Raw genomic sequence first — 27,327 nt, forward strand, 5'->3', positions numbered from 1 at the left:
ACAAGAGTGGAATGAATATCAGAAACACCTCTTGGTATAATGACCATTGTCTTCACGTTGCTTCCTTTGTCCAGGAAACAGTCCAAAAGCCAAAGACTCTTTATTAACTATCATAAATGACAAAGAAAAGAAGCAAATCTACACATTTAATAAGCTGGAACCAGCAAATGTTTGATATCCTCTTCTTCATCATCTTCTTCTTCTTATTATTATTATTATTATTACTAAACTATATTATTATTATCATTTAAAAGATTTTTATCTACTAGATTAGATTTTGGAAATAATTAATCGATTAATCGTTGCAGCTCCAGTTAATCACCCCTGGATCATAATGATATTCATACTTGGGTAGACAAAAACTAGGCTATCTTATTTTGAAAGCCGTAACCGGAACTAGCCGTTGCTGCTCCTGCTAGCTTGGCGCTGCTCTCTAAACACCAGCAGCAGCTCCTGTCTGACTCTCCGCACAACAACAAACGCGCTTTGCTCGGCAGGAAGAGAAGCGAGAGGGAGACAGTAAAGACATTAAAACATGTATTTCTGTCAGCGGACATCTTAGTAAAGTTACGAGTTTGTGGATAAGACGGTTTGTAAAGGACAAAGAGCAACGGTCGCGTCCAGATTGTGTTAGCAGACTTTATAGAAGAGAGCAGCAGCTGCCCCAGACTGTCCACCACAAACGTACATGGTAAGTTTGTGTGTTTACTGGATATTTACTGTAACTCATTTTAAATCAACATGTATAGCGTGAAGTCCAAGTTGTAGTTGTGTACCTTCATGTGTGTCCCGGTACTTATGTAAGTTTATGGACACGTCTAAACATGAACTTTGCCTCTCTCTGCACAGGTGTGTGAAGGTTAGATGTATGCCTCTGGCTGGCTGTTGTTCCCTTGAGCTGAGAAAATGGCATAACATGTGAATAATAGAGGAAAATGTTTTGGTCAAATCTCTTGAACAAAGTGTTAACTGTCGCCTGGAGCCCCCCCTGAAGTCTCTGTGGTCCCTTTTTGTTTATCAACGTGTGGATCGGGCAGGCTGGCTGGCTTTAGACATAACAAAGTGCCTCCTACAGTAACTGTATCCACACTCATTTCCTGCTCAGCTACTCCAGCCTCAGCCCAAACCATAAATCAACAATTTTCTTATCATGCACCCAAACAAATCTTACTTTATCTTTATACAAACAGAGGCTCTAACGCTGCTCTCCATTTTGTCCCAATTTTTCACATCTATGGGACATTATTTTCTTTTTAAAGTTATTTTTTATCAGCAAACTTTTTGTCCCTCTGCAGCCACATTTGAAGGCACAAATGCTGCATATTTATTGTTCTCTTCTAGGACAGTTTGTTCCATGTTGGCGAGCCTGTTCTCCTCTGGAAATCTCAAAGAAAGTCCTTAAAACTTGTAGCATCATCTGGGACTTGAAATCTAGGTCTGCTCCATAGACAATGAATGGGGTGCTGATTATACAGGTGCTAAAAATGCTTAATCCCAAAATACTTCCTAGCTTCGTCTTTTGTCCGCAAGAGCTCTCAACAGCCTTATGTACACCATTTACTGTCAAAGGGAACGGTGGCAAATTTGACATCCCAGTGACAACACTGAACAATCCACGCTTCATTTTCTAGCTTGAGGAAGCGGTTCACATTTATCGGCTGACCGGACCTGCCCTGGGGCGCAGCAATAACATATGTGAATTCTTAAAATGAATGGCATTCCCCCTCTGACGCTGTCTACACCCACTTTTGGCCAGACACAGAGCCACTTTTCATGGTATCACAATGTCGCCAGTTGCACCGTGGGACCGGACCTCCACAGTTTGTGTTTTACAAGGAGAAAGAAGAATATAATTCAGTGTTTTGCACACAAAAGTTAGCTTGTTGGATTTACGGTGCGTACATGCGCTGCAGCTCTGTGGTGCGTTAATGCCCAAAAATTCCCTCATGTGCTCATTTAAATTAAACAAAGCAACCTCGTCTATTTTTGTACGCAGCTGCCTCATCTGTAGACAAAGGCCAAATAGTTTGAACAAGATGATAACACAACAAACAAGCCGAACAGCTCCCAGCTCCAACCCCCAACTCTGCAGTATATTATATTCAAACTTCTTCAGCCTAAACACACACGGAGGTCAAGTGCTTACCTCAGCTAGCTTGCAAAAGGGCAGGCTGCGAGCCTTGGCAGTGGGGGAGGCCACAGTTTATTTGCATTGATAATTTCTCAAGTGATTTTTTTTTTTAAGCGCATGGCAAGCGTCCCTCAGAGGAACTACTTTGTCAGCAGATCAGGGTGTTAGCATCCGTGTAAAGCTCTCCCAAGTGTCTTTAACTTGTACATGATGGGAATCTGATGGTGTTTCATCTAAACTGAATCTGCTTGTTGAATCTTTTGGATCCCTTGTTAAATCCAATTACACAGTTTGAGTACGAGAGTATTTCTTAGTTAAAAATAATATTTGTTTTAATTGCACCCAACTCAACTCAACACTCAACAAATCTATAGTGCTGGATATGATTTAAAACATTTCAAGAAATGTGCCGATTCATATGAATCCTGAGTTCTGAATTTTCTGTAGTTTGGGGAATATAAGCAACTTTTTAAACCTTTTATTCACGTTTAAAATGCATCATACTTGCTTATCTGAATTGGAAAGTTGCCAGTGATAAGTCAGGTTAGGTCATCTGACCACAGATGGGTAAGAACGAGTCTGATCAAGGCATTTTATGCCAACTTTTGATTAATTAAAAATAGTTATAATACATTTATTTAAAAATGGGGCTAAAAGATTGACTGTAAAAAAGTTAGTTGCAGCCCTTATTATGATCAAAAGATTATCTGAGGTAGCAGTGTCTCACATTTTAATGTGGTAATTAGTGCAAGGGGTTGCTAAAGTAAACAGAGCAGTAAGATGTGGTCAGCCAGTATGTGCTGACAGCTGAGATAGTCGTGCTGTATATCTGAGTATGACCGGTTTGTGTACATAAGGGTTTCCGTCCTTTGCCGTCTTCTATTTGTTGTCACAAACCTTGTTGGTTTCTAGTTTGACTTTGTTGAATGAGGGAGATGGAGGTGTGAGTATTTATTATTCTAAGAGGCCGTGTTTCATAATGGATAATGTGTTTTCTGTAAGTAATACCTCCCTGTCGTGCTGCTCTGCATATTGTCCTTGGGCCGTTTAATCTGAAGGTCAAGTCCCTCCGTTCTTTGTATTAGTCTTCACGAACCGTCTCCTGGAAGAACCAATGAGAAGAGAAACTTCAGAAGACAGGAGACGACAAAGGGAACATAGTGGGAGGTGTTTTTGCTGTCAGGCAACATGAAGACTGTGTTGTGTTTTTTAGTTTTCTTGAGGGTCCAACATGTCAAATGAAATGCTTATTTAGTATTTTGTGGGTTTCTTTGTTTATGTGGCGTCCCATTGTGTTGACTTTACTCTCCTGTCACTGGCTGTTCACCATAATTATTGATGTAGCACAGTTTCCCACAGCACAGTATTTAAGAAACAGTCTGACATGATGATTCTGGGACTCTTGTGTGGCTTCTCGAACACAATGAGCTGTGACGAAATTTAAGGCTACAGGCTCATTTCTGTTTATTCTCTACACGACTGACGAACAAATACATTATGAGTGAAGGACTTTCTTCTTTAGCTCCTGAAATGATGTCTTACATGTCTTCAAATTAAATTCTGCCAAAGGAAGACTTGCTGTGTGTTGATTTGTATCTGTTTTGGGGGATTTCATGGTGGAGTTGCTGCAGATCTGCTGTAGTGTTTAAAACTTAGGCAGTATGCTGAATCCACAACACATGCTGAATGTTGACAAAACACGGCGAGCACAGTTGGCCTTCACCGTCACTCCTCGTTATATTCCTTCTGAACGTGGTCCAAAGAGATTTTTATCTAGTTTCCAGTGTTTCTTTGAACCTCTGTGGGTCACCACATTCTGTAGGTTTTAGCGTGACAGGCTGATTCAAATCAGATTAAGTTGTCACAGAAATCCGTTTTTGTAAACGCTCTTTGACCCTGCGTGTCTGCTCGGTACACATCTGTAAATACCATGGAGGCAATGTCAACTCAGTATCCTTTAAACCTCTTCTTAAAACTCACTTTTATCATATGGCTTTTTCTTAACTGATGGTATTTATTGTTATTTAAATGTTTTATTTATCTCGCTTATCTTAAGTCCTTGGTCTTGTTGGCTTTTACTTGAGGATTTTATTGTAAAGCACTTTGTAACATTGATTTTTTTTGAAAATATGTATTTGCCAGATCAAATTGATGACTAAAACCCATCGTTTAAGGTATAATTAACCTGTCAACTTTAATCATAATGGCATACAAAATATCTTGTTTGTATTTGTATAATCAGTTTATATAGGCCCTTTGTTCCAACCACACCTAAATAATTAATCACCTGTTAAGCTGTGTGGCTAGTTCACCAAACAATACGAACACAGAAGCCAATAGGCACACCTCAAAAGCACTTACAGAAGAGCACAAAACCAAGATAAGGCTTAAGATTGGTGGCTTAAATGAACTAAACTTGTATGATTTAGTTTATTTAATGGGTGACGATATGGTCGAAAAATCCTGAATTGTTGTGTATTTCTCAACACTCAGAAATGATGTTTGAAATGTGTGTGACTTGGCTGTAATGCAGCTCTTAAGACCACAGAACAAAAACATTTAAAGTTACCCTGCGGAGAGTTCTCATAAACAAACACAGTCATGTTTATATTCATTGTTTCTCACCAAAACACAATCTGTGTTCCAGTCTGTTGCATCTTCCCCATACAACATTTTCAAAGTTGATGTAAAATATTTAGGAACCAACATTGCTAAAGGGGCTCTGTGAAACTTCTGTGTCGTGCCTGAAGTCGGTCGTTTGGTTTACGTTAGCGGACTCCATTTCTAAACGTTGGCTACTGTTGTTCTCTGTTAGCTGAGAGGAGAGAGGCAATGAGATGATCCTTTGGACCTGAGTTCACATATGGCCAATATGTTAAGTAGAGCCCATAAAACATCAATGTTTACACCATCAGCACTCTTCTTCTCCACTCTTACTTGGAGTAGTACTACATTTCTTGGCACATCGTTTAAGTACTTTGTGAGCAAAAATAGCCAAAACTCACTCGTTCATCTTCTCAAATTTTCTCATTTTCTGGTTTTCTTGGATTTAAATGATAATAAACTGAACATATTGGGGTTTCAGAACGTTGGACAAAACAAGACAATTAAAGACGTTGCCATCGTCGTCTACAGATGGAGGGCTTTTGACCTCACATCCTCCCCAGGAACGGTTTGGTATTCTCAGCCAGTTCAGTGTTTTGTGCACAGCTGGACTGCACATCTGTCTGAGGGCACCGGGAGTCAGGGGCTGAGGTTTGAGAGATCCCTGGGGCCATGACTTTTTTGTTTCCTCCTTTCCTGTCTAATCTGGAGCTGAGAGTCTGTCCTGACTGGGCAGGTGACGTCTGTGATTAAAAATATATTGACTATTGAGGATAAGAAGTATTTAGGGGATTTAGTAACAGATGTATGACCCACACACAGGCCTCCCTCTTCGTTCTCTCTGCTGAAAGCTCATATGATTTCTGCTTCGTCCCAATTTTCAGGTGCACAGCACACTGGCCATTAATCTGTGGACATTTTTTACCTCCCAAATTGCCACATTTTGTCACCTCCTTTCCTGGCGCTTTGACTAATGGCCTAATCTCAATGCAAATGGACCATAGTACCAACACAAAGCATATCCATATTTTAAAACTTTTAACTTTGTAATGCGAGTCACAGTCTTGTGCTTTTTCCAAAACTTTTAGCAAAAGTTTCTCTTTTTAGAGAGAATAACAGTTTATTTCTGCAGCATTACTTTGTGCAGCATGGTGCAGTCTCATCCACTGCGTTTAAAAAAAAAAATCAGGATAGTTTTGTATCTGAACAAGATGGAAAGTGGAAATGATGATCCGACGCTATTTTTCATTCTGCAAACAGCACAGTGTTCACTTATTGAATACTGATGACTGCGAAATAATAGATGTACCCTCCTTCCTGCTCTGTAGAGAAATAGAAATGGAGCCTCTCCTGTGTCTCATTACTCAATCATAGCTCCACTGCCATAACCAAATTATTTTTTCTCCCATACGTGTGCCCTTTTATTTCTCAGAGTTGACCCATGTCGCTGCATCCTTTCCTGCAGCCACTTTGAGAATGAGGCCCGGGGAATTGCTGCAGTTCTGATTAGATTTACAGTTTTGTAAACAGCCCTGATAAGATGCAGGATTGGCCGGACTTTGCTGTCTTCAGGGCAAAGTCACCCTCATCAACATCACTTAGTGACTGGGCGGAAAAGGTGTCCTTGGAGGGGAAAACACTTCTTATCCAGGATAACTTGATGCTCGACTCAGAAGTCACTGAATTACTCATACTGTACCGGCTCTGGTTGAAACTCTACTGAGAGGTTTAGCGGTCAGTCGGTTGGTTGGTCCACCTATTTGGTTGAGACTGAAAAATCTCTATTAAAAACTGTTAGTTGGATTGACTCGAGATATTCGTGGAGGATGATCTTGACTTTCGTGGTCCCCTTTTCTTTTTTTCCTGGTCAGACAATGTGATTTTACCATTCAGCACAGAGCACTGATGTACCAGAAGAACAGCCTTCAGGATGATTGCTACGAAGAGAAGCGCAGTGTAGCTGGTCGGATTACATTGGTTCAGACAGAGTCTGAGAATGTGGGCACAATTTTTGTTATGTTTGGCCTCGATCCCGGTTCTGAGCTTACACCAAAAAGTGAGTTGTGTCAGGAGAATATTTGACATGGCATTTACACGTAGCGCGTTGCATCATCTCTTGTCACTTGTGGATGATTATGTGTGTTCAAAAAACGCATGAAAAACAACATGCCCTTTTCCCATGAGCAGCTGTGATTGCAATGGGAGTGTGATCATGACATTCACAGCTGCTGCAGGGAGGCCCATATGTGCTGATGTACAGTACAGGCCTGAAGCCTCTTTCACTCCTACTTCTCTCCTCTTGTTTTCACGTCTTTTTGTTCCCTTGTTGCTCACACACACTTTTTCTCCTCTCTCAGTACCACTCTTTTTTCCCACTTATACTCTTCAGCTGTGTCAGCTGCCTGATGGCCTCCTGTGATGATCATTCTCGCACCTTCTGGATGGGGGTTTAGCTAGGGGGTGGGCGAGCTAGCCGAACAATAACATCCTGATCAATTGAATCGCTATTATTGAAATTGCAATCTTTTTCTCTTAATTTTTGAAACGCCCTGGAATCTATAGCCAGACTTGCAATATAGAATAACAGGATTTCTCAATTTCCACCATTAAAACACAATATTTCATTAATAGAGCAAGACGGATACAAATTTTTGGGGCTGATACCGATAAAAGGAAGTAAAAATGTGTTATAACACCCGGTCAATGAGGTTGTGTGAAGTTTGAAAACAGAAGTAAGAGGACATTAAATATAGCAATCTCTACGATTCGCCTAAAAAGTAGTTTCAAGATTGATCATGGCGTAAAATCTTCACATTGCCTGCCCCAAGGTGCAGCCCACAGCCAGTCTCACAGATGGGGATCAGCAACTTGAGAAAACACAAATAGTTGCCATCTTGGATCAAATTAAAATTTTCCTCGACCTAAGAAAGCGGAACACGAATCAGATAGGGTGCTAAACTCAGACTGTCAGTTTTTCCAAACTTTTTTTGAAGAGCAAACAAAAGCCAACGGCGAAATTATTACCCAAAATATCCAGACATATGTTTTTAACCACCTGTCTGATCATTTGATGTCTCATATTTCTTGCCTGCACTTTGTTGTCTGCCTTCCCTCAGTACAAATCAGTTATGATAGGTGTAGTGAGTACAGATCTACGGCCGATATTATGAAAATGATATAGAAAAAGTGGAAATGTACTTTTACATAAAAATCTACATTGACATCTGTCCACAGTCACTCTTACACTTTTCTCTGTCGTAGTTTCTACATTCGTTTTTCTCCACTTTTCTTTTCACAGTTCTTTCTTTCATTCACTCCCACTCAACAAGGTCATATTTATCTTTTTTTCCCTGACAGCTTTTCAAAAATGGTCAAACGACAGTGGCCTAATGACGCAGAGTAATATTATCCAGTCATCCTGTGTCCTTTTTCTGAAGTTTAGAGTTTGGAAATCAGTCTTTTGTTAAGTTTTCTTGCTGTTAGTCCAGTAGTTCTCAAACTCTATCTGGCATGCCTCCCTTCAGAAACTGAAAAGGGTTTGTTATCGATGACAGGGGAAGAAACATAAAAAGGATCCAAGTAGAATTTTAGCAAAATAAAGATGAGCATGTTTGCATCAGCGAAGTTTAGAGGTACAGTGTGTAAGTGGGACGACACCTCCCTGAGGTTGGTTGTTTGGATATTTTTAAATACATTTCTCCTCGCTCTCTGTGTGATTTCTGGCCTGATTATCTCCTGCTAAGAGGCCACGAGATGGACGGCACACAAACACACACTTTGATATGCATAAAACCGTGATATCTCAAACACATGGTCCTGATTAAGTGAGGGTTTTTAAGTTGAGAGGCCGACCATGTGGTGGGAGGCAGGCTGTGACTGTGAGGTGAGGAGGTGGCAGGGATGATCGAGGGTGCGGATCAGAAGCTACGTGGGTGGTGGGATGCACGGTTGGGCAGTAGCTGCGTCACAGCGTTGCATAAGGGCTTACGCAGGCAGAAAAGAAGTGGATCTGAAGTAATTGGCGTGCAGAGTCACACTCGGAGGGGATGAGAGATGTCGACTATTCAAACAATGTACAGCTCATCTATCCATCCACGCTCAGCAGAACAGTAATGAACGCCTGTTGTTGACTTTTTCTGTTTTCATCACGTATTGATTTATTGTTCAGCACTTCCTTTTAGTCGACAGATAAAACATCATTGCCTTCCTCTTTAGAGTTCCTTATGCTCATAAATAAAAATTAAATACCGATGTCAAAAAATAAACAAGTAATTAGTGTAGATCATATTTAGCTCACACAATCTAGGGGACAACTTTTCTCATTCTTTTAAAATATAGTTTATATCCCACTTTCTGTTTGATACAGGCTACAGGCACTTATTCCCATACATATCTACAATTTACACCAATAATTGACCTACCTACTAAATGATAATTAATTCAGCTGTTTCTCATGGCCTTCAATGGCAAATGGAGCACTCAGTTGTCATGGAAAACGCCCAAGGGTATGTCTACAGTTTGCTGTAAAAAGGCTTCGGACACATTAAACCCGACAGTTAGGAAAGGGTGACAAATCAATATGGTTGGTTAGTGACTTTCACTGTAATTACAGTGTGATATGATCTTATTTTGTTATCAATAAACAATATCTTTTGTTCAACGTAATATTTTAGAGTAAGCTGCAGTTAAAAACTGGCAAAGTTAGTTATTGTAAGCTCTTTTCTTACATTTGTTTGTGGTCTTGTGCAATGTTCAGAAGGAAACACAACTAAATAGCGCCTGTATATATATATACATATACCGGAAAATATTCTTATTAATATCCAACCGATATTAAAGATATAATATGTAAGATTTCTGCACTAAAATGTCCAAATATGACCATACTTTTGTCACATGGTTTGTTGAGTTGTGTACTTACATTATCCCAAATGTTTTAAGAAAAGTCTTCCGAGAGAGAGTCAGATTGTTCCCGAGTCAATGGTGGTTGTTTAATAGTTTCCTCACCACCAACTTGGCGCTGTTCATGTATTCATGCAAGTGAGACCTTTGGATCATTTGTGCTGATTGGCATTACTTGCACAAGTGTTTATTCAGGGTGTTTGTGTCTGTTTTTCTGAATTCAGGTCAATCACTAAACTCAGCACTCAGCAGAGACTCTCTCTCTCTTCTTCCCCAAAACATTCGTGCATTTAAGGCCAACCTTAAAAGCCTCTTATCTAATCACTCCACCAATCTGGCTTTTTCTATTTTGCTGTAGTTTTGGTAGGAACAAGGCTTTGGATTCGTTACACTGTACAACATTTTGCGTAGTGTGTGCTCAGCATTTTCTTTAAGGTTAAAAACATTTAGCGTTTGTTCCAAAAAACACCACCTCCTCACCAACAGCTGCGCTCCTGGTCCTTCTTTGCTTCCTCCTCATCCTCAATCCCCGGCCACTCAGTGGAAATGGATGAAATTTTCTCCCCGTAGATTTCCAAATTGTGGGAGGATGTTAGAGGTTTGGCCTGGATGATCCTAAACAAGAATTACTGAGAAACTACAGAGATTTGGTGCCGTTTAAGATGGAATGTGATGCTTTCCATGTGGGCCATCTTCATGCTCTCCAAACAAGGCAGACATGCCAGTTTTCCCAGCGGGTTCACTTTCCACCCTCTGTCTGCTCTTTTTTATCTTTTTACATAAACAGTTGTGTGATTTCAGAATTTCTGAACACAAACTTCTCTATAAGTTGTTTTGTCTGAACATTCATGCTGTTATGTTGTTATTGACCACCGCTGTGTACAAGCAAAGAGGCTTGAAAAAGAAAATGAATGTCACGTTGTCAGTTGTGTGCGTTTTTAGCATTCTGAGTACAGTACTGTCAACATGTCTGTCCACATCATGTCCTTTTTATTCTATATCACTTCCCTATACTCTGAATGGCCTTTGTTCAGCGTGTGTTGCTTCCACCTTCTCGTATTGGGTTTGTGAACTTGCCTGGAACCTTTTGGCACACGGCTGAACATTACAATAATAAACCTAAGTGCTGTGGGGTGGCGGTGTTTGGATAGGGAAGAAGTGGGCCGCCACCCTGTTCCTTAATAGTTCACTGGCTCAGTGTGTGTGTTCTCATGCTTTTGTGTGTGTGGAGCCTGAAGCCTGGCAAACACTGTACCTCATTTATCCTCATTTCTACTTCTCTGTTACACTGCCCTTCCCAATAGGTATCTAAATGTATTTCCTGCACCACATCCTATTTAAATTAACCTCCGGACACTGCACAGTCTAGCTGTAAACTTATTGCGTGCTGTGATGCTCAAACAAGCGCGACAACACCAACTAAAACTGCATGTTTATGAATGCAATCGGGCGTTCAATCTCAGGCTGTTCATTTTTTTATATGAGGTCCGTGTGTCTTTGTACCATACATTTTCTGCACAAGATTGCGTGCAGTAATTATTATAAATTTTGATTGAAGAGCTTTTTAACTGTTTGATAATTGAAGCACAAAATGGCAATGTTTTCATATTAACAATTGATCGCATGATTGCACATCAACAGTGCAGCATGCAGCTGTTGATTGATAAAACTTGAAAAAAACTTGTGTGCTACAAGGGCTAAAAATGAGCTTCTTCCACCAGCCCAAGAAACAATGAAAATCTATTGACTGGCTGGTAAATTCTGAACATTCATTAGCCATTTGGCCAGTAGATAAACAAATATTTTGGACCCTGTGTACTACACATTAAGTGTCCAATACCAGAGGAAGACAGACAAAAGGTTTTAGCTCCTCGCTGGTTTGATTTAGGAGGTCAAAAAACATTACAAATGTTAACAGAAGTGACTATTTTGACAAGAACAAGAACCTGTCACCAACAAATCTTTCAGTATTATCTTTGCATTGTGAACAATTGTACTGTGAAACCCCAGCTACATGTCTACAGGCAGGCTTAATCTTACAGTTCTCTGTGGGATACTGAACAGACGGCCTTATCTGACCCCCTGGGATCTTTTTCGTTTTCTTTTTTTTAGGCAGCTGGGAGATTGTCGGCCCTCCTGCCCACAGATTAAACCCAAATCTGTTCTCTTTCTCTCATCTGTCATTGGTCTCTGACCAGTGTCCGATTTTCGGATTGTCAGATATTAACTCTGTTTCAATGTGCTCTGGATGCCCTCCAGGACATCTACAAACACTGAAGCATTTTGATATATAAATACTTCTGAAATCTGAAAAGGTGAAGGAAAGAGGATGGCAGAGCAAGAGGAGGCAGATTTTATCTGTTCAGTGTTATGTACGGATGTTGTTTATCACGTTTTTCACGGATTGTGTAATTGCTCAGAGAGCAAATCTACTGTACTGGCCCAAATATTTGACGACCCTGAACAGAAGTCATAAAGTAAAGCATGAAATGAAAGCAGCCACATTATTAATATAGTGCAGATTTGATTTCCCCCCTTTCTGCATGTGTTACCAGCATTAACACACATGAGCAGCTCATTTAAAGCAAGTAATGGATGTTTGGTGGCTGAATATGACGACCTTTAGTTGCTCCTAACCTTCTCTGTCATCACTTTTGGACATCAATATAGCAGATCTCACTGCACAGCTGTTATACATGCTATGAGCTGCTATCAAATGTCCTACTTGTTCAATTGTCTGACAACAGAAAACAGATGTTTAAAAAGAAATACAACCTTAAACCACAGAGATGCCGATTCGCACGGGACTAATATTTTCATATGACCTCTGTGTCTGGCGAAAAATAGTTATATATCACTTTTCAAATTACAGAAATGTCAGACTCACATGGGATTAAGATCACAGACGTCCTCTGCAATTATTACAAATCACTAGAGGTCCCCAGGTTATACTAGTCCTGTGTGAAAATGGCTTTTGTGTATCTTGTATCAGTCACATACACACTCTCCTGTGCAGCTGTGTCTAAAGTGTTTTTGAGCTCTGTTCTTGTTGAACACTGGCGATTCGTGACTGCTTGACAGTTATAATTTGGTCCCTGGTGTTTTTCTCAAACACTTTCTCAAACAACATTTCCAGAATATTCAGGTTATTACCGTGTCTTTAGATTGGAAGAAAGCAAATATTGATGTGGTACCTGTCTGATTGATCTTTTACTCATCCTGATTGTAAAGAAGCACTTAGGACATTAAGCCTTCTCAACACATGAACAACACTTGGTTACCTGTTCAATCAATCACCATTTCAAACAGGAGGGCCTCTATTCACTGCAGGTGTGTTATTTGCTTTGAACTGTCATGGAAACAATTCACGTCTTCTTCAAAGGAACGCTGAGAGATTAAAGTCGTCTCTTTCTCTGAAAATAAAATATCTGTACTTTCTGATGGAGAAGAACAAGAGACTTCTCATCTTTACTCCTGCACCTCATTGATTGTTGATTGATTTATGGGTCAGTTAACATGTCATAGGGAGGTTTAGTGTTATTGAAAGCTGTCTTTGAAGGTGCCCGTTCAGCAGATGAATAATGTAATGAAATGGTAATCACAGTACCGCCCTCTACTCCGTTTTTATTCAGCACACATGCTCCTCTATCTGTGTCCCTCTGTCTGCTGTTTGGGCTTCCTTTAATGAGGATTATCCCCCTCAATGTGGAATAGCAGGTGAGGGGAGCGGCCCTCTTAAGTAAACACCTGTTTATGATCTGTGGGCTCATAGTTTGTCTTTTAAACAAGTATTGCGGCATTACTTTACACTATGGCTTGGCACTATGGCAGTACAACATTTAAGAAGCTGCCTTAAAGCCATCTGGATTGAGATACATTACATGTGGGAAGCCACAGTCTCCTCAGCACTTCCATCTGTCTGTAACATACTAATACAGTGTGTCTGGCACAGATGGAGGCGCTGCAGGTTTGTTTAGCTTTAACTAAAGCCTGTACAGCTGCTTTAACCCCGCAGGCAGTTGGTAACGTTAATTTTAGCAAACATCCCTGATCCTGCTGATAAAACAGGATGCACATTAACCAGTTAGCTGCTAGTCCACTCTCACTCTCAGTTTCAGCTCCTACCACAGTTCACCACGACCCTCCAGATCTCTCAGATTACTGCTAATCTTTTGTTGTTTTCTCTAAATCTTTGGTTGATAATGCTGCTGTAACATATAGCTTCCCTCGCAAGATTAATAAAGTATCTATCTAGATTCAGCGAGGGGCTATTACCTTCAATTTTATTGGGTTATTGATTCACATCTTGTTGTTTATATTGTATGATTTTATCCAAAAAGACAGAATATTTATTACAGATATTACTAGAAAGCATTCAGAGAGAGTGCACCACCAAGAAGGGTTTTACAAACTTCTAACAAACAACTGGAGGGGAGTTGCAGGCTTTTAAACTCTGTGTGGGAGGTTAAAAGCCTGCAACTCCCCTCCAGTTAGCTAGAACTGAAGAAGCCCCTTGGATGAGAGGTGAAACATCTTCAAGAAACTGAAACAAGTCCAGCTTCCCAGGATACAGCACTTAGAAAAAGATGTGGATATTGGGTTAGATGGAGATGGTTATCGTACCGAAACGTATTATATTGAAAATCTCATACCGATGAATCCCTAGACTACCCTATGTTCATTTTTCAAGAGAAGGGTTCGACAGTTTGGGAAATAGACTCATTTGCTTTCATGCCAAGAGTTAAATATGAAGGTCAATATCACTCTTACAGCTGTATGCCAAGTATGAAAATACCAGCAGCTGTTGGTTAGCTTAGTTTGGTGTAAAGACTGGAAATATGGAGGAAATGCTTCACGAGGCAGCACCCCTAGCGCTCACTGATTAACAGTTTAGATTAAATTTTTTTTAACATATTACAGAAGTATTACAATGTCACCTTTTCTGTTAACAAACACACAGATCAGACTAAGAACATTTATCTCCTTGAAAAATAAAACTTTCATCACTGCAGTATTTTCTTCCTCATGCTCAATCATCTCACATCTCATATTTTTACCCTGTTTAATTACAGAACCATCTGTTAAAGCTACTGGTCTGTTGGTTTCTTGGTTTGTAGAGCTTCTGGTAATTTGTCGTAGCTTTTGTCAGTTTAAAACTTTTATTTTAAATTGCGATACGAGCACATTTAGGTCAGTGAGAGATTCATAATGTACCTGTCTGTTTCTGAATACTGTCTGAATAATTCATGTACAGCAATACTTGGAAATATGATCTCTGGAGGTCCAACTGGCAATTAGTCGGATGCTTCAGTTTTGCAGATATTTATTTAAATTCAGTTATACTTCAACGAGAGGAAGGACACCTTGAAAAATTGGTCTCTAAAGAGGAGAAGTGAAGTTGGGAAGTTGTTCAGCACCACATTTCGCTATTATTTCTTCTTTTATTAATAGTTCGTTCTACCTGACATGATATTGTTTGCTGAAAACGTGATAGTACCACATGTAATGTAATCTAATGTGATATATTGTAATGATAAGATTCTCCCGGCAGCAGGACTGTGAACAACAAGTCTGAAATAATGACTGTGTGGTCGAATCACCTCTCGCACTTCTCCTTCTTTTCTCATGCTCCTCTGCTCTAAACTTAAATATTGCTTTACCACTTATACACCAGCTTAATGAGCAGCAGATGGACTCTGTACTTCTTTCCAGATGGTGGCGGTGTGAGTCTCACCTTTTTGTCTTTCTGACCGTCAAGGCAGGATTTGATCCAAAATCCAAAAAGTTTGTTTTATTCACATTTTTCATGTTTAATATCTGCAACGCTGGTTTCTTCACTTGGAAACTGTGTTTGTCTTAAGTGTAAACCTCATGTGACCACAGAAAATGGCAGAAACTTGTTGTGAAAACCCACAAATGTAAAAAGGATCAACAGTCCTGTTTTTACTAGACTCAGGGGATAGTTGTTTAGTGAACTGGGTGCAAGGTTTGGTCTCAGTCTTCACTCTTGTTGACATGGAAAATCCCCTCAGTCTCAACCCTCCTCTGTGTGAAGCCTTTTTGCCGTCATGACTCAGATTTTCCTTCTTTTCGCTGACTTCTATAAACACACTTGTCACATTTCAGGTTTTCCAACTCTCCTCAGTGGTCTCACAGCCTCTCCTCTGCTGATTCAACATCACACATTTTTTTGCTTTTCATCCCTTCAGCCTGGGAGAACAGAGAGACGAAGAGAGAATGAAGACCCTCTCACCGGTGTGAGTTCCTGGGATGCTCGACCGACCTTTTCCTCATGCTTTTCTAAGGCCTCCAGAAGCTAAAGACAGGGTGTCATTGACAGGTAAGTGGTTTAACTTTTAACTTTGAACTTTTTAGCTGTTCCCTGATGTGAAGCAAGACCTTGAAGTTTGATTTTACGCAAACATTTTCTCTCACAAAGCTTTAGATTGTGTTAACTCTCTGACATCTGAAACCGTTTTCTTCTGGAGCCATTTCTCGTCGAGACTATTGATGTTAAGAATTGGCTGCAGCTTGCCGCACACATAGTAGTGTGCATCCCACTACGTGTGGATGTTAACACATTCCTGCTGCGTGGGAGTGAGCAACAGATCTTAATCATGGATAGGGTTTTGCTATAATTCCAGAGCTGGAAGCGTAACCCTAATCTTTTTGGCACATTATACAGTAAATCAGAGTGTGGCTAAGTCGGGTCCCTGCCAACTCAATACAGCCATCCCATTTCTGTGGATTTATGACCGGACTTACTCGGAGTAGTTATTTCAATCTACAAAAGCTCGCCCTCTCCCTTCTCGTCATTTGTGTCTAAAAACTGATGAGCCACCCCCCGCTGAGTGCTAAACCTTCACACTTGTTTTATTTCAGAGATGTTCGTGGATTGCTTTGTGCCGTGGTGGATTATTTTCAAAGTAAGCGGTCCAAAGGGCCGGCTGGTTGTGGCCGCTTTTAGCTGCAGCGTCCAGAGGGAGTGATGTCCCCACGCAGAGGCAGCACGGACATTGATGGATGGCCTAGCTTTCTGTCGGTTTCTGGTCCCAGACGTGAGGCGTTGTTATGAAAATATAGAAGGAAGCTGGGCTGACAGACCGCAGAGAGATGGCAGCTCGGCCTATGATGGATGGCCACCTGCTGGGCATCCGCCATAGATGCAGATAAACTAGAATTGTGGCCTCTAAGGGACCACTTTCAATGTTCACGAGAAATTGGCCCACAGACGGTGCTCCTAAACGTTTTGTGTATTCCTTAAGGATAATAAACTTCATATGGCTGAGGGGGATAAACCAGAAACCACCAGGCAGATGTACCCAATGTTACTGCAAAGCCGCACTGGAATGATTGTTTTAACTGGAACTTTACTTTAATTTCCCTCATGGTTTTCCGTTGGCTGTCCTGCAGACAGGGAAGGAAGCCACAGAGTCGTCATTTTACTCTGTCGCTTCAGCTTGTAAATCAACTCCCTCTAAAGGGGCTGAGTCATGTTACGCCCCCCCTCAGCCTATAAAGAGGTAGTGTTAATGGTGGCATTCACAGAGGTGATTTGCAGCCTGCCTCTTTATCCCAACACTGGTGGCCTCGGGGCGGCTGATTGATGGTGTTTGTCGTCCAATCTTGGACTCTTAACAGGAGAGTGGTTTCTGTTGGTTTGGCTTGGTTTCACTTGTGGCATATTCAGTGTTCTCGAGACCTCCCATTGAGACGTGACCAAGAATGACCTTGAACTCCCTCCCTGACGTCTCAGTGCCTGAAGGACAAACTTGGTGCCTACCAATGTGACCCAGTTATAGGAGAAGAAGGAAGAGAAGGAGTTCAGAAGAGAAAGGGAAGAGGGGCAGATCTGTGTTTGTGTGTGTGTAAGGCAGTGGCAGGGCATAGCCTACTTCTCGTACCCTACTTTACCCCTCTCTTCATCTGGGAGCTGAGCAGCTGAGCTCTGACTTCACCATCTCATCCTGTTGTTTCCTTTATTTTATTTTATGCTGGCCATATGGGCGATTACAGGTCAAGGCAAAAGCAGAATGCAGTCGCTGTCACAAGAAAATACTCTTCTGGAAGCTGATCGACTGGTTACTCAGGATATTCGAGACTCTTTGTTAAACTACAGCGATCATAAATATTATATCAAAGAGGTTTCAGATTCAAGGTTTAATAAGGGCACAAGTTAACACATGAATATCCCAAGTTGATTATAGCTTTCAGGAAAATCGCGTGTTAAACTTATCCATTTGATATCTGACTTGTCTTAAAGCTACACAACTCAATATGTTAACAATGGATAAAACGACTGCATTTGATATTGAAGTAGTCACTTTACAACTATTATTTTGGTTTACTCTAACCGCTCTCCTCAATCTTAGTTCAAGCAGCAGTGGGCAGCTGTTTTCACCAACAATCCTCTTCAAAAAATCCACTGTAGGCAGCTAACTTTAGCAGCCAACAGAGCTAAAGCATTCATCAAGTGGCCAGAAACGGGACTTGTGTCTGCTGTATGTGTAAATAAGAAGCTGTTTTCAAACATATTTCCAATAGCAGCTTAAAAGGATTATGTTAATGTTGTGTTTACAGCTTTTTGTTCTGCCCCCATGTGGCCAGAGAACAAATAATGCAGTTTTTCATTATAAACCTAATTTATGATACTATTTATAGGCTATTATTAGGCTATTAAAGGCCCGGCACACACACAAATAGCAACGGAAAGTAGGCCAAGGCTACATTCGCTGAAGAAAGTACACATTTGGAGAACGTACCGGTACTTTAAATTAAGTATTTAATTGTGTAATTCTTCTTTGCTGCAGAGGGAAATAATGGAATTTTTGTTCAGAATAACAATATGATGAATGTCTTTGTCTAGGATTTGGCTGAAGTGTTACACTTCCTTTTAGCTGCCCCCGGTTGATACACATGTCATTTTTGAACCAAACCCTGGGACCTGGACAATTAAAATGCACTTGGTGCTACTAACGCTAACCGCAGGGGAGTAAGATTTATTTTCTGAAGCAATTTTATCAAGAGACATGCAGAGACATACTTTATGTACACATATCGTACATCCAGCTCTGCCCTTTGAAATACTGTGATCCCATCTTGTCTTTGCTTTTAAGCACCATCAGTGCTGATTTTTGATAGGTTTACCTCCTTTAATTCACAGTGATGGCTTCTTTAATTAAGAATTTGCTCAGTGATTAACTGTAATTATTTTTCGAGCTTTAGGTGTATGGCTAACTGTGTTTTTAGATCAGATTGACAGATAAGAAGCCGGACTGCAGATTCATAGAGAAAGTTTTTTACTCCAATGTCTGTCTCCAACCAATTTCACCCATTTCTCCAACACTGAATCCTCACGCCTCCCAGCTTTTCTTCTCCTTCTTTTTACTGGCATCTTCTTAAGTTTCTGTCTCGAATGCACTCCGATGAAGACTTAATTTTGACAGATGAAAAGGCTCAAATCAAGAAACTTTTTAAAGTGAGATGATATCCTCATGCAGTTCCGCTTTCTTTTTACTCTGTTGCTTTCTTCTTGAAATAGGCAAGGAGAGTAGAAAGGCCTTTAACTGACAGCTCGCCTCTCCCTGGCTTTCTGTTTCTCTCTCCTTTCTCCTCTTTTTTACAGCCTGACAAAGGCAGTAGAGGACTTTGCAGAGTGTAGTTTCTCTGGTCAAAGGAAATGGTAGAGGAGGAGCGGGGCATGGAGAGAGGAGGTGTATCTGTCAGGGAGAGAGAGAGGCTGGGCTGTGCTGAGGAGGAGGAGGTGGGAGGAAGGGGAGGGGACTGTGCTCCCATTCAAGTTGGCGGCATTTGGCTTGAGAATGAGCTGTTTCTTTTTTTAAGGGGGGTTAGAGAAGTTTTCCTCAGGAGAGTTGGTCAGAAACGGAGCCAAACATCCAGGAGAGCAGGAACAGAGTGAATGTTTGAGCCGACTAAAGCAGAAGGAGCCGAAGGAGCTGAGGCCGGATGATAAGAAGGAGCTGGTCACACTCCAGAGCAGATATGCAGGGAGCAAACTGGGGTAAGAAACTCGGAGGGAAGGGACGTTGGAGAAAAGGGAAGTTGAATATTACTACGTTGGCAGTCAAGGTGACAGACAGTGATGTTTGGTGTTGGCTGTTTCAGACTTCTAAGCTATTTGTTACAGGTTTATTGCATGTTAATATTAAAAGAAACCCAGAAATGTAATAGACAAGCTCAATGACAAGCTGCCACCACCTTTCATTGATCGCTCTTTTCTGCTACTGCTCATTAAAACAAACACAGTGACAAGCTGAGGACATTAATCCAGGTGGTGTGTGTGTGTGTGTGTGTGTGTGTGTGTGTGTGTGTGTGTGTGTGTGTGTGTGTGTGTGTGTGTTGTGATGGGGCAGTGAAAGGAGGCCTCTGCTGTCTTTCAGTGCTGTATAATCATTGACAGTGTTCAGTGCATCAAACAAACTGAAGGCTCTCATGAGGAATGTCTCTTTAGTTAACCACTTTATGGGCTGCTACTGGTATTAGTCCAGCGGGGCTACTTAGTCAATAATACACCATGTAACCCTTGTCAAAAAGAAGTTCTTCTTCTTCTTCTTCTTCTTCTCCTTCTTCTTCATCTTCTTCTTCTTGTCCTTCTCCTCCTCCTCCTCCTCCTCCGTCTTGCATAACACCAACTACCGTATATGACGCTCGTTAAGTAAATGAACGCAATTTTGGCTTCAATCGAATTTTTGGTTTGTTTTAAAGTCCTTAACAGTTTTTTTAAAGTGAGTAATTGCCTCTAACGCGGTGGTAGCCTGCTATACAACAAGCTACTCAAAGACAAGAATATTTCAGGACTCACATCACCTTTCAAACTCATGGCGAGGATGTCATGAGCCAGTAGCTCAGGAATGTGTCCCTGCAAATTTGGTGTGACACAGCAGATGAACATCTTATTTGCAGACAGGTCGATAGCAGTCAACAAGGCAAATATCAGCTGATACCACTGTTCAGCTAAGGCACCCTGCATAGTTCGAAATAGTCAATTAGTTGGTTAGTTGATTTGTATGTATGACAGTCAATTACTACGTTCTGTGTTGTCAGCTGCTTGAATGCGAAGATTGTAAATTGAATATCTTTGGCTTTTAGGACTGTTGTTTGGACAAAAATCAAGTGATTTAAAGAATCTCGGTCACTATTTGCCACTTTCTCCTGACATTTCAAAAACTGACCAGTTAAAATAATGGCTGCAGCCCTAGTTGGAAACATTAACATTTGGCACGGTGACCGGCAGTGTCTGCCAGGGGTGTGAGGTGTCTGCCTGAGGAAAGGTAGGTTGTCTACAAAACTAAAATAGTTTTGTCACACTTTTCCCTCTGTGTTCCAGTTTCCAGAGAGAGGGGGCAGAAGAAGGAGATGGGAGGTGGGGTGCAGAACAAGACGGAGAGAGTGAGATTCGAAAGTTTGGGCAGAGAGAGAGATGTAGAGTGGAGGAGGGGATCTACAGACTCATTTGTTTGTTCCCTGCTGAAAACTGAGACACCCTCCTCGTCCTCCTCTCTATTCTGCCTTGACTTCTTTCTCTCCACATCTTCCTTCAGTCAGACTCTCAGTTGTGACGGCCGGTACAACATTTTCTTTTTTCCGATAGGTCCCAACACTTCACCTGGCGTGGGGAATATTTTTAGCCTCTCACCTCGGTGGCTGTGGGTGTGTGTTTATGGCGTGGTGCTAACAAAGAGGGATTTAGTGCAGCCTCTTTCAGTTTGTCTCAAAGCAGGTTTGTGTGACGTTGCAGTCTCGCAGGGCCGGGCCAGTAAACTGTGTATACTGTATCTTTGTAATACGGCTTCTATAAAAAGGCTTTTATACTGCGCGTTTCTCTGATTGCCAACCTCAGATGCAGTCAGACGAATGGTTGCCCTGCATGCCAATGAATGTCAGTGAAATGCATCTAGACTTAGTGCTGTATGTTTAATGAAATGCACTGCTGTGACTGGACTGACCTGACTGTCAGTGTGTGAACTCAGGCCTTTGAGTTGGATGTTTCACGTTTCATATTCAGTGAGGTCGTGTAGACTGAAATCTCAGCAAGAATTTTTTAAATGTATTGATCTCAGCAGTCAGCATATGGATTTCTCATCTGTGTTGCAGCTCCCATTTCATCTCAGAGATAAGACGTGTAAAAGAAACGTTTATCTCCTCTCTCCCTTTCGTTTGCAAAGACCAGTGTACAAAACATCCAGGTATTTATTATTATATTTAAATGAATGTTTTTGTAATTTAAATCACCACAAACAAGGGGTCAGTATTGGGTAAATACAGGGTTAATCGGGGCCCTGTCCTCGCTGCAGCGGCCCAGGGTTCGAGTCCGACCTGGGGCCCTTTGCTGCGTGTCACCCCCCCTCTCTCCCATCCCATTTCCTGTCATCTCTCCAAGCTGTCCTATGAATAAAGCCATAAAAAGCCCCCCCAAAAATACAGGGTTAATCCAGCCATGACAACTAACAGTTACAAAATGAACTTGATTGTGTTTTGTGTGATATGCGTTTGCTTTTAGTTTGTAAGGTTTTGGGCCCCCCAGTTTTATGCAGAACAGTCACATTTTTAAAAACTGCAGCAGTTGCAGATTGTCTCTATGCAGCTTTTTCTTATATTCTTTTCTCATACGAGTAATCCCATAAAACTGTCAGTGCTGAAAGCCTGGGGATAAAACCCTGACGCCTCGAGGTGACAGCAAGTCCCCAGAGCTGCTACTGTTGGCTGCCGAAGAGCAAAAAACGCTCTACGCAGGAGAAATACTACTTCAGATCTCCTCTGTCAGGCTGTGGCATGTGAATGATGAGACATCGGAAAAACAATGGCTGTACAAACACTGACCAGCATTAATTCTGTCCATGTTAAGTCCTAACTCTCATTAGTTGTTGCAGCCTCACATTCCTCCTGCTGGAGGAGTGACTGACTGACTGACTGTCTGTCTGTCTGCTGCCTGACTGAGAGGCATTAAAACCTTCAAGGGCTTTCCCAGACAAAAACAGTCTGCTCACAGTCAGAGTCAGCTGACACTGTAGGCATTATCGGGGCTGTTGAAATATAATGCAGCGCTATGCGGTGCTTTATGCACAGCAAAAACATGCTGTGTATATCAGATGGAAATGTGGTGTTTATGCAGTATTTTAGTGCTGAAACCAGTAGATGAATAAGCCAATGGACAGAAAATAGTCTAACACTTTAAAAATGTATTTAGTGTTGCATTAAACATTATGTTGTTCTAGCTTCTCCAATGAGAAGATTTGTTGTTTTTCTTTGGACCTTATGTTAGTGAATATGAATATCTCTGGGTTTTTCACCAAAACAGCTGTACTACGGTATAATTACACCTCATATTAGAGGTATATTATCTACATTCAACCCCCGTATAGTTGTCAAGGTTTCGTCCGCCCGTCGTTAGTTGTTAATGTCCATTTATCCTCCATTAAGACCAACTGGAAGCGTATGGAAGCTCGTGAAAGCTATAGACCCACTGAAGGCTTTAAGATGCTAAGGAGGGGTCCTGGCCTCCCTGTCAGCCCTCTGACCCGCCCCCCCCCCCCCTCCTCCCCCATCCTCCCCCCCCATCCTCCCCCTTCTAATGTTTGAGGCCCCGGTCACCATGACGACAAAAGAGAAACCAGGACCGCATGATCATGACGGGGGCTTTAAAAACAGTTTGAGACCCCTCAGCTCTCCTCAGTAGAGTCTCTGCATAGTTTCACTCATCTTGAGTCCAGCGGGATTAGCGCTTTATTCACTTATGAGGAGAGAGTGGGAGGGCAGCAGGATGCACTCCCCCCACGATCAGAAACACTGACCTGAGGAGAGCAACGGCGAGAAGAAGCCTCCACACTGTTACGCTGACGGGGCTCTTTCTGGAACCTAATGAGTACTTTTAATTTTCATACTTTTAATACATTTTGCTGCTCAAAGTTTTGTTCTTCTCCTTCATTAGGACTTTAAAGCACTTATTTTATTTGTAGTGGAGTGATTTCACCCTGATGTATTGCTACTTCTACCTGAGTGTCTGATCTGAATGCTTCTTCCATCACTGACAGCAGTAATTGAGGTATGCAGGATGAATCTTTAATGACACACATTTTAAACTCCATTTCAAAGTGCATTTACCAAATGACCAAAGAGAATTAATGAACGGCAGCATTTCTGCTTGACTTCCTGTCCCATGAGGGAGTGAGTGAATGGATTTTAAATAAGTATTGACTGCAGTACCTTCGTTTGACTTTCTAATAATAGTTTGTTAAAGCTATACCACCTCTGTGATAAGACAAGTAGACACTGACAGATGCTGGTGCAGTATAGATGTTTCAGTTTTTACATATCCCAACGTGTTGCAGAACCAGATTTGTCTTAATCAGTTATAATGAGTGTAAGCAGGGATTAGCCCGACTTTGAATGTGCTAATTAACACGTGTTAATCACAGTTCAAACGCAGTAGTAGCCTCGTAGGCTCTCAGTAAACTTGGCATGTTGGTAAATGACTTGGCACGGCCCGGTCCTGGCAGGTGGAGTCTAGATGTGTGGTGGCCAGCAGGCCGGCTGTCAGCCCCTCTGACATCTTATCAGGCATCTTCATCACTAATTACAAACATGGACACTCGTTTCCCCGGGGTTTTTTCATCTTCTTTGAATACGTGTACATGCACACTAATATTATAGGCTGAAGATATGTAGGATATGTCGATATTTTGCAGGTTTATGAGACATTTTAACTTCACAAAGTAGGTTATGTTTTCACTTGTGTCTGTTTGTTTGTTGGTTTGTTTGTTTGTTGGGTTGTCGGCACGATTACATGAAAAACTACTGAACAGATTTCCATGAAACTTGGACGGAGGATGGGCCACAGTCCAAAATAGACCACGTTTACTTTTGGTGTGGATCCAGGAATTTTTCTCACTTCTCTTTAACACTGCAAGATAGGGCGTTTTTGGATTGGGTTTGACTGAATTATAGAGTCACTGTTGGGCCTTGGCAGAGGTATGTGCTCTTTGTCTGGACACGTATACAGTACATTCATAATAGGCATCTCAATTTGGGTTATCACCGCAGTTTGCGACACGCGGCCTCTTGCCTGTTTACAGGTGACTCTGTGCGTTGTCATGGATGCGTTGTACACAAACACAAACCAACTTGCCAAAAGTTAGCTTGGGTAGCGACGCATTTCCCAAAAGAAAATCCCATATTTCTGGTCGGAGGGGGGAGAATACCGGCTTAGAAACATTATGAAAAACTCATATATCAAACAGGTTTTTGGATATTCAAAAGAGTGCTGAAGGAATGATAGAGTCGGGCTGTGTTCTCACGGTCATGAAAATTTTAATAATCTCATTTAGATGCAAAGAAACAAAATTGCCCGAGCAGCTCCTTGAGGAAGAAATTCCCTTCAAGGATGAACTTAGATTTTGGTGGTCAGAGGTCACTGTGGGAGAAAAAAAGTAAATATTTTGTGCATGTAAACACAGTCAATGTGTCAACAGGAAGGTTAAGAAGAGGACAGAGGAGAGGAAACGAGAGGAAAAGTGATTCATCAACAAACTTCAATTTTGCGAGTGACTGATAACCGCAGTCCCGCCGTACTTTTGATAAACTGGTCTGCTTCTCAAGAACAGGACACACCCGTCAGTCGGATTTCCTCATATTTTGCGACTCACTGAGATGTTTTTATAGAACAACTGGCTCTGCTGCTGGCGTGTTGTCAGTGCACCATGACCTCATCATCATGCGTACCGTTTGCCATTGTTCTCCACACAACCCTCCACTGTTCACCATCCATTGTTGACATCATCGTCTGTGTGAGCCTGTTATAGTGTCAATATTTACCACCAGGCCTTGTGAGAGTGTGGGAGTGAGGAGAGTAAGTGTGTGAGATCTTGTGCCTCCTACGCTGTTAAATTGTTTCTCACAACTGTTTATTTTTGTGTACTGTTGGATTTACTCAGCAACTTTAAAACACCCACAGCTACAGTATCACAGCAAGTTCAGCCTGTCTCCTCTTCTCTGTGTTCCTCGTTTGAGGTATTATCCACTGTTATGAACTTTCAGTTATTCCTACGGCTGATAAGATGTGTTGAGACAGTAGCCTTTGTTGCTGTCAGGGAAAATACCGGCATGTTAGAAGCCATTTTACATCTCAAATGAAAAGAGACCCTTTTCTTCTGCTGCCTCATGCCTCGCAAGCCTCATGCCTCGGGCCCTGTTTGTGCTGCTTGAATGGCCTTCATGAATGGCCTGTCCTGGTTCTCTGTGTGTGGGCCACCGTGGTCTTGTGGGACATTTGTATGCTTCAGTCTACTGTATATCATCTCTGTTTGGCCTCCATACTAGTGTGTGTGTGTGTGTATTTGGCAGGGAGAAATTCCTTGCAAGCACCCTGGTGTGGAGAACAGCTAGAATTTGACCTTATCAGAGAAAAACCTGGCATTTCAACCAGTATTTAGTTTCCTAGATGAGATGTATGACAAGAACAGGTCTTTGTGTTTAGTGTGTAGAAAACATTATTAACACAGCTTTGACAGGAAAATGTTCAAATTCCATCACACTTCACTGGTCAACGTTCAGAAACCAGACACGCTAACAAGTGCCTTGAATTGAGACTTTTCTCTGATGACTTGAGAAATGTCCTTACAGACTTGAGATGTGGACTTGATATAACTTGGCCCAGTTTCAAATGACTTGAAACTTGAGTTGGACTTGCTATTGTGAGTTGATTTGGACTTTTCTGGAATGACTTGAGACTTGACTTCTTATTTCGAGACTTGTCTTCGACTTGTCTAAAATGACTTGGACTTGACTTGTCTTGGATAACATTAGACTCGTCTGGACTCACACTGCTGTTGTTTTCCTCCCTCAGAGCGAGTGACCCCTCTGAGCTGCCACCATGGCCCTGGTTCAGGCTCTGCCCGTCTCTGCTGAGCCCCACAACCCCGGCCTGAGTGGAGGAGCCCGCAGGAGACACCCCTCCAGCTCTTCACCCCCCATCAACGCTCCGCCCTCCACTGTGGATCCTATGGGCTCCGTCAGCAGCCTCATCGCCACCCGCCCCGGCCCCTACCAGGACCACCGTTCAGGTGTCGAGCTGGGAGCCAGGGGCCGCTGGCCCACACCAGGAGCCTCCTGCCTGGGCTCTGAGTCGCCCCAGGACCCCTTACTGCAGAGCATCCCTCCTCTGAAGAAACAGAGCTCCACTGGCTCCAGCAGGGGGCTGGAGAAGGAGACTGGGAACGGGAACTATACCTATGTGAATGAGGACTATGTAGGAGACTGGAATGATAACCATGTGACACCTGTCAGCCCAGGAAGTGACGCAGACGAGCTCAAAGAAGGATTAGGGCTGAATGGGAATATGGGGGGACCTCCTCCAAAACTGATCCCTGTGTCCGGAAAACTGGAGAGGGTGAGTCTCAATCCATCAGTCAATCTGATAAAATCTTATTTAAAGAAAATGTTTTATATCCCATTTTACAGAGAGGCCATAGCAGTCTAACATTAGTTTCATCATGAGTACCTGATAAATTGGCAACCGAATGTATTCAGATACTGTATGAAGAGTTTCCTTGGGAGGTCACTGGGGAAATGATAATGGGGGATACTTCTGAAATAACTCAAACCAATTAGCTATCAAAATCCTTGGCCATTAGCTTAATAGTTGACAACTGTGCATCTCTATTTTGTGTTCCTTC

At 41.8% G+C, this 27,327-nt stretch overlaps 1 protein-coding gene across 3 annotated transcripts in view; it reads left to right on the forward strand.

Annotated features, from left to right (window-relative positions):
* The first annotated feature begins 438 nt into the window (after nt 1-438).
* Nucleotides 439-27,327, forward strand: part of LOC311250915 (leucine zipper putative tumor suppressor 2 homolog) — a 33,453-nt gene continuing 6,564 nt past the window's right edge. Inside the window, exons 1-3 of one of the 3 annotated variants that reach the window (XM_084343066.1) lie at nt 439-691; nt 15,764-15,977; nt 26,499-27,041. In XM_084343066.1, coding sequence (XP_084199192.1) covers nt 26,526-27,041 — 516 coding nt within the window. In that variant the 5' untranslated portion in view covers nt 439-691; nt 15,764-15,977; nt 26,499-26,525. Of the gene's footprint in view, nt 692-15,763; nt 15,978-19,544; nt 19,659-26,498; nt 27,042-27,327 lie in introns of those variants that run through there. The other 2 variants (XM_084343065.1, XM_084343067.1) reach the window with 2 other exon arrangements.

The sequence above is a fragment of the Pagrus pagrus genome (genome assembly GCF_965226575.1).
Source record: "Pagrus pagrus genome assembly, chromosome: 21".
Classification (NCBI taxonomy): Eukaryota; Metazoa; Chordata; class Actinopteri; order Spariformes; family Sparidae; genus Pagrus; species Pagrus pagrus.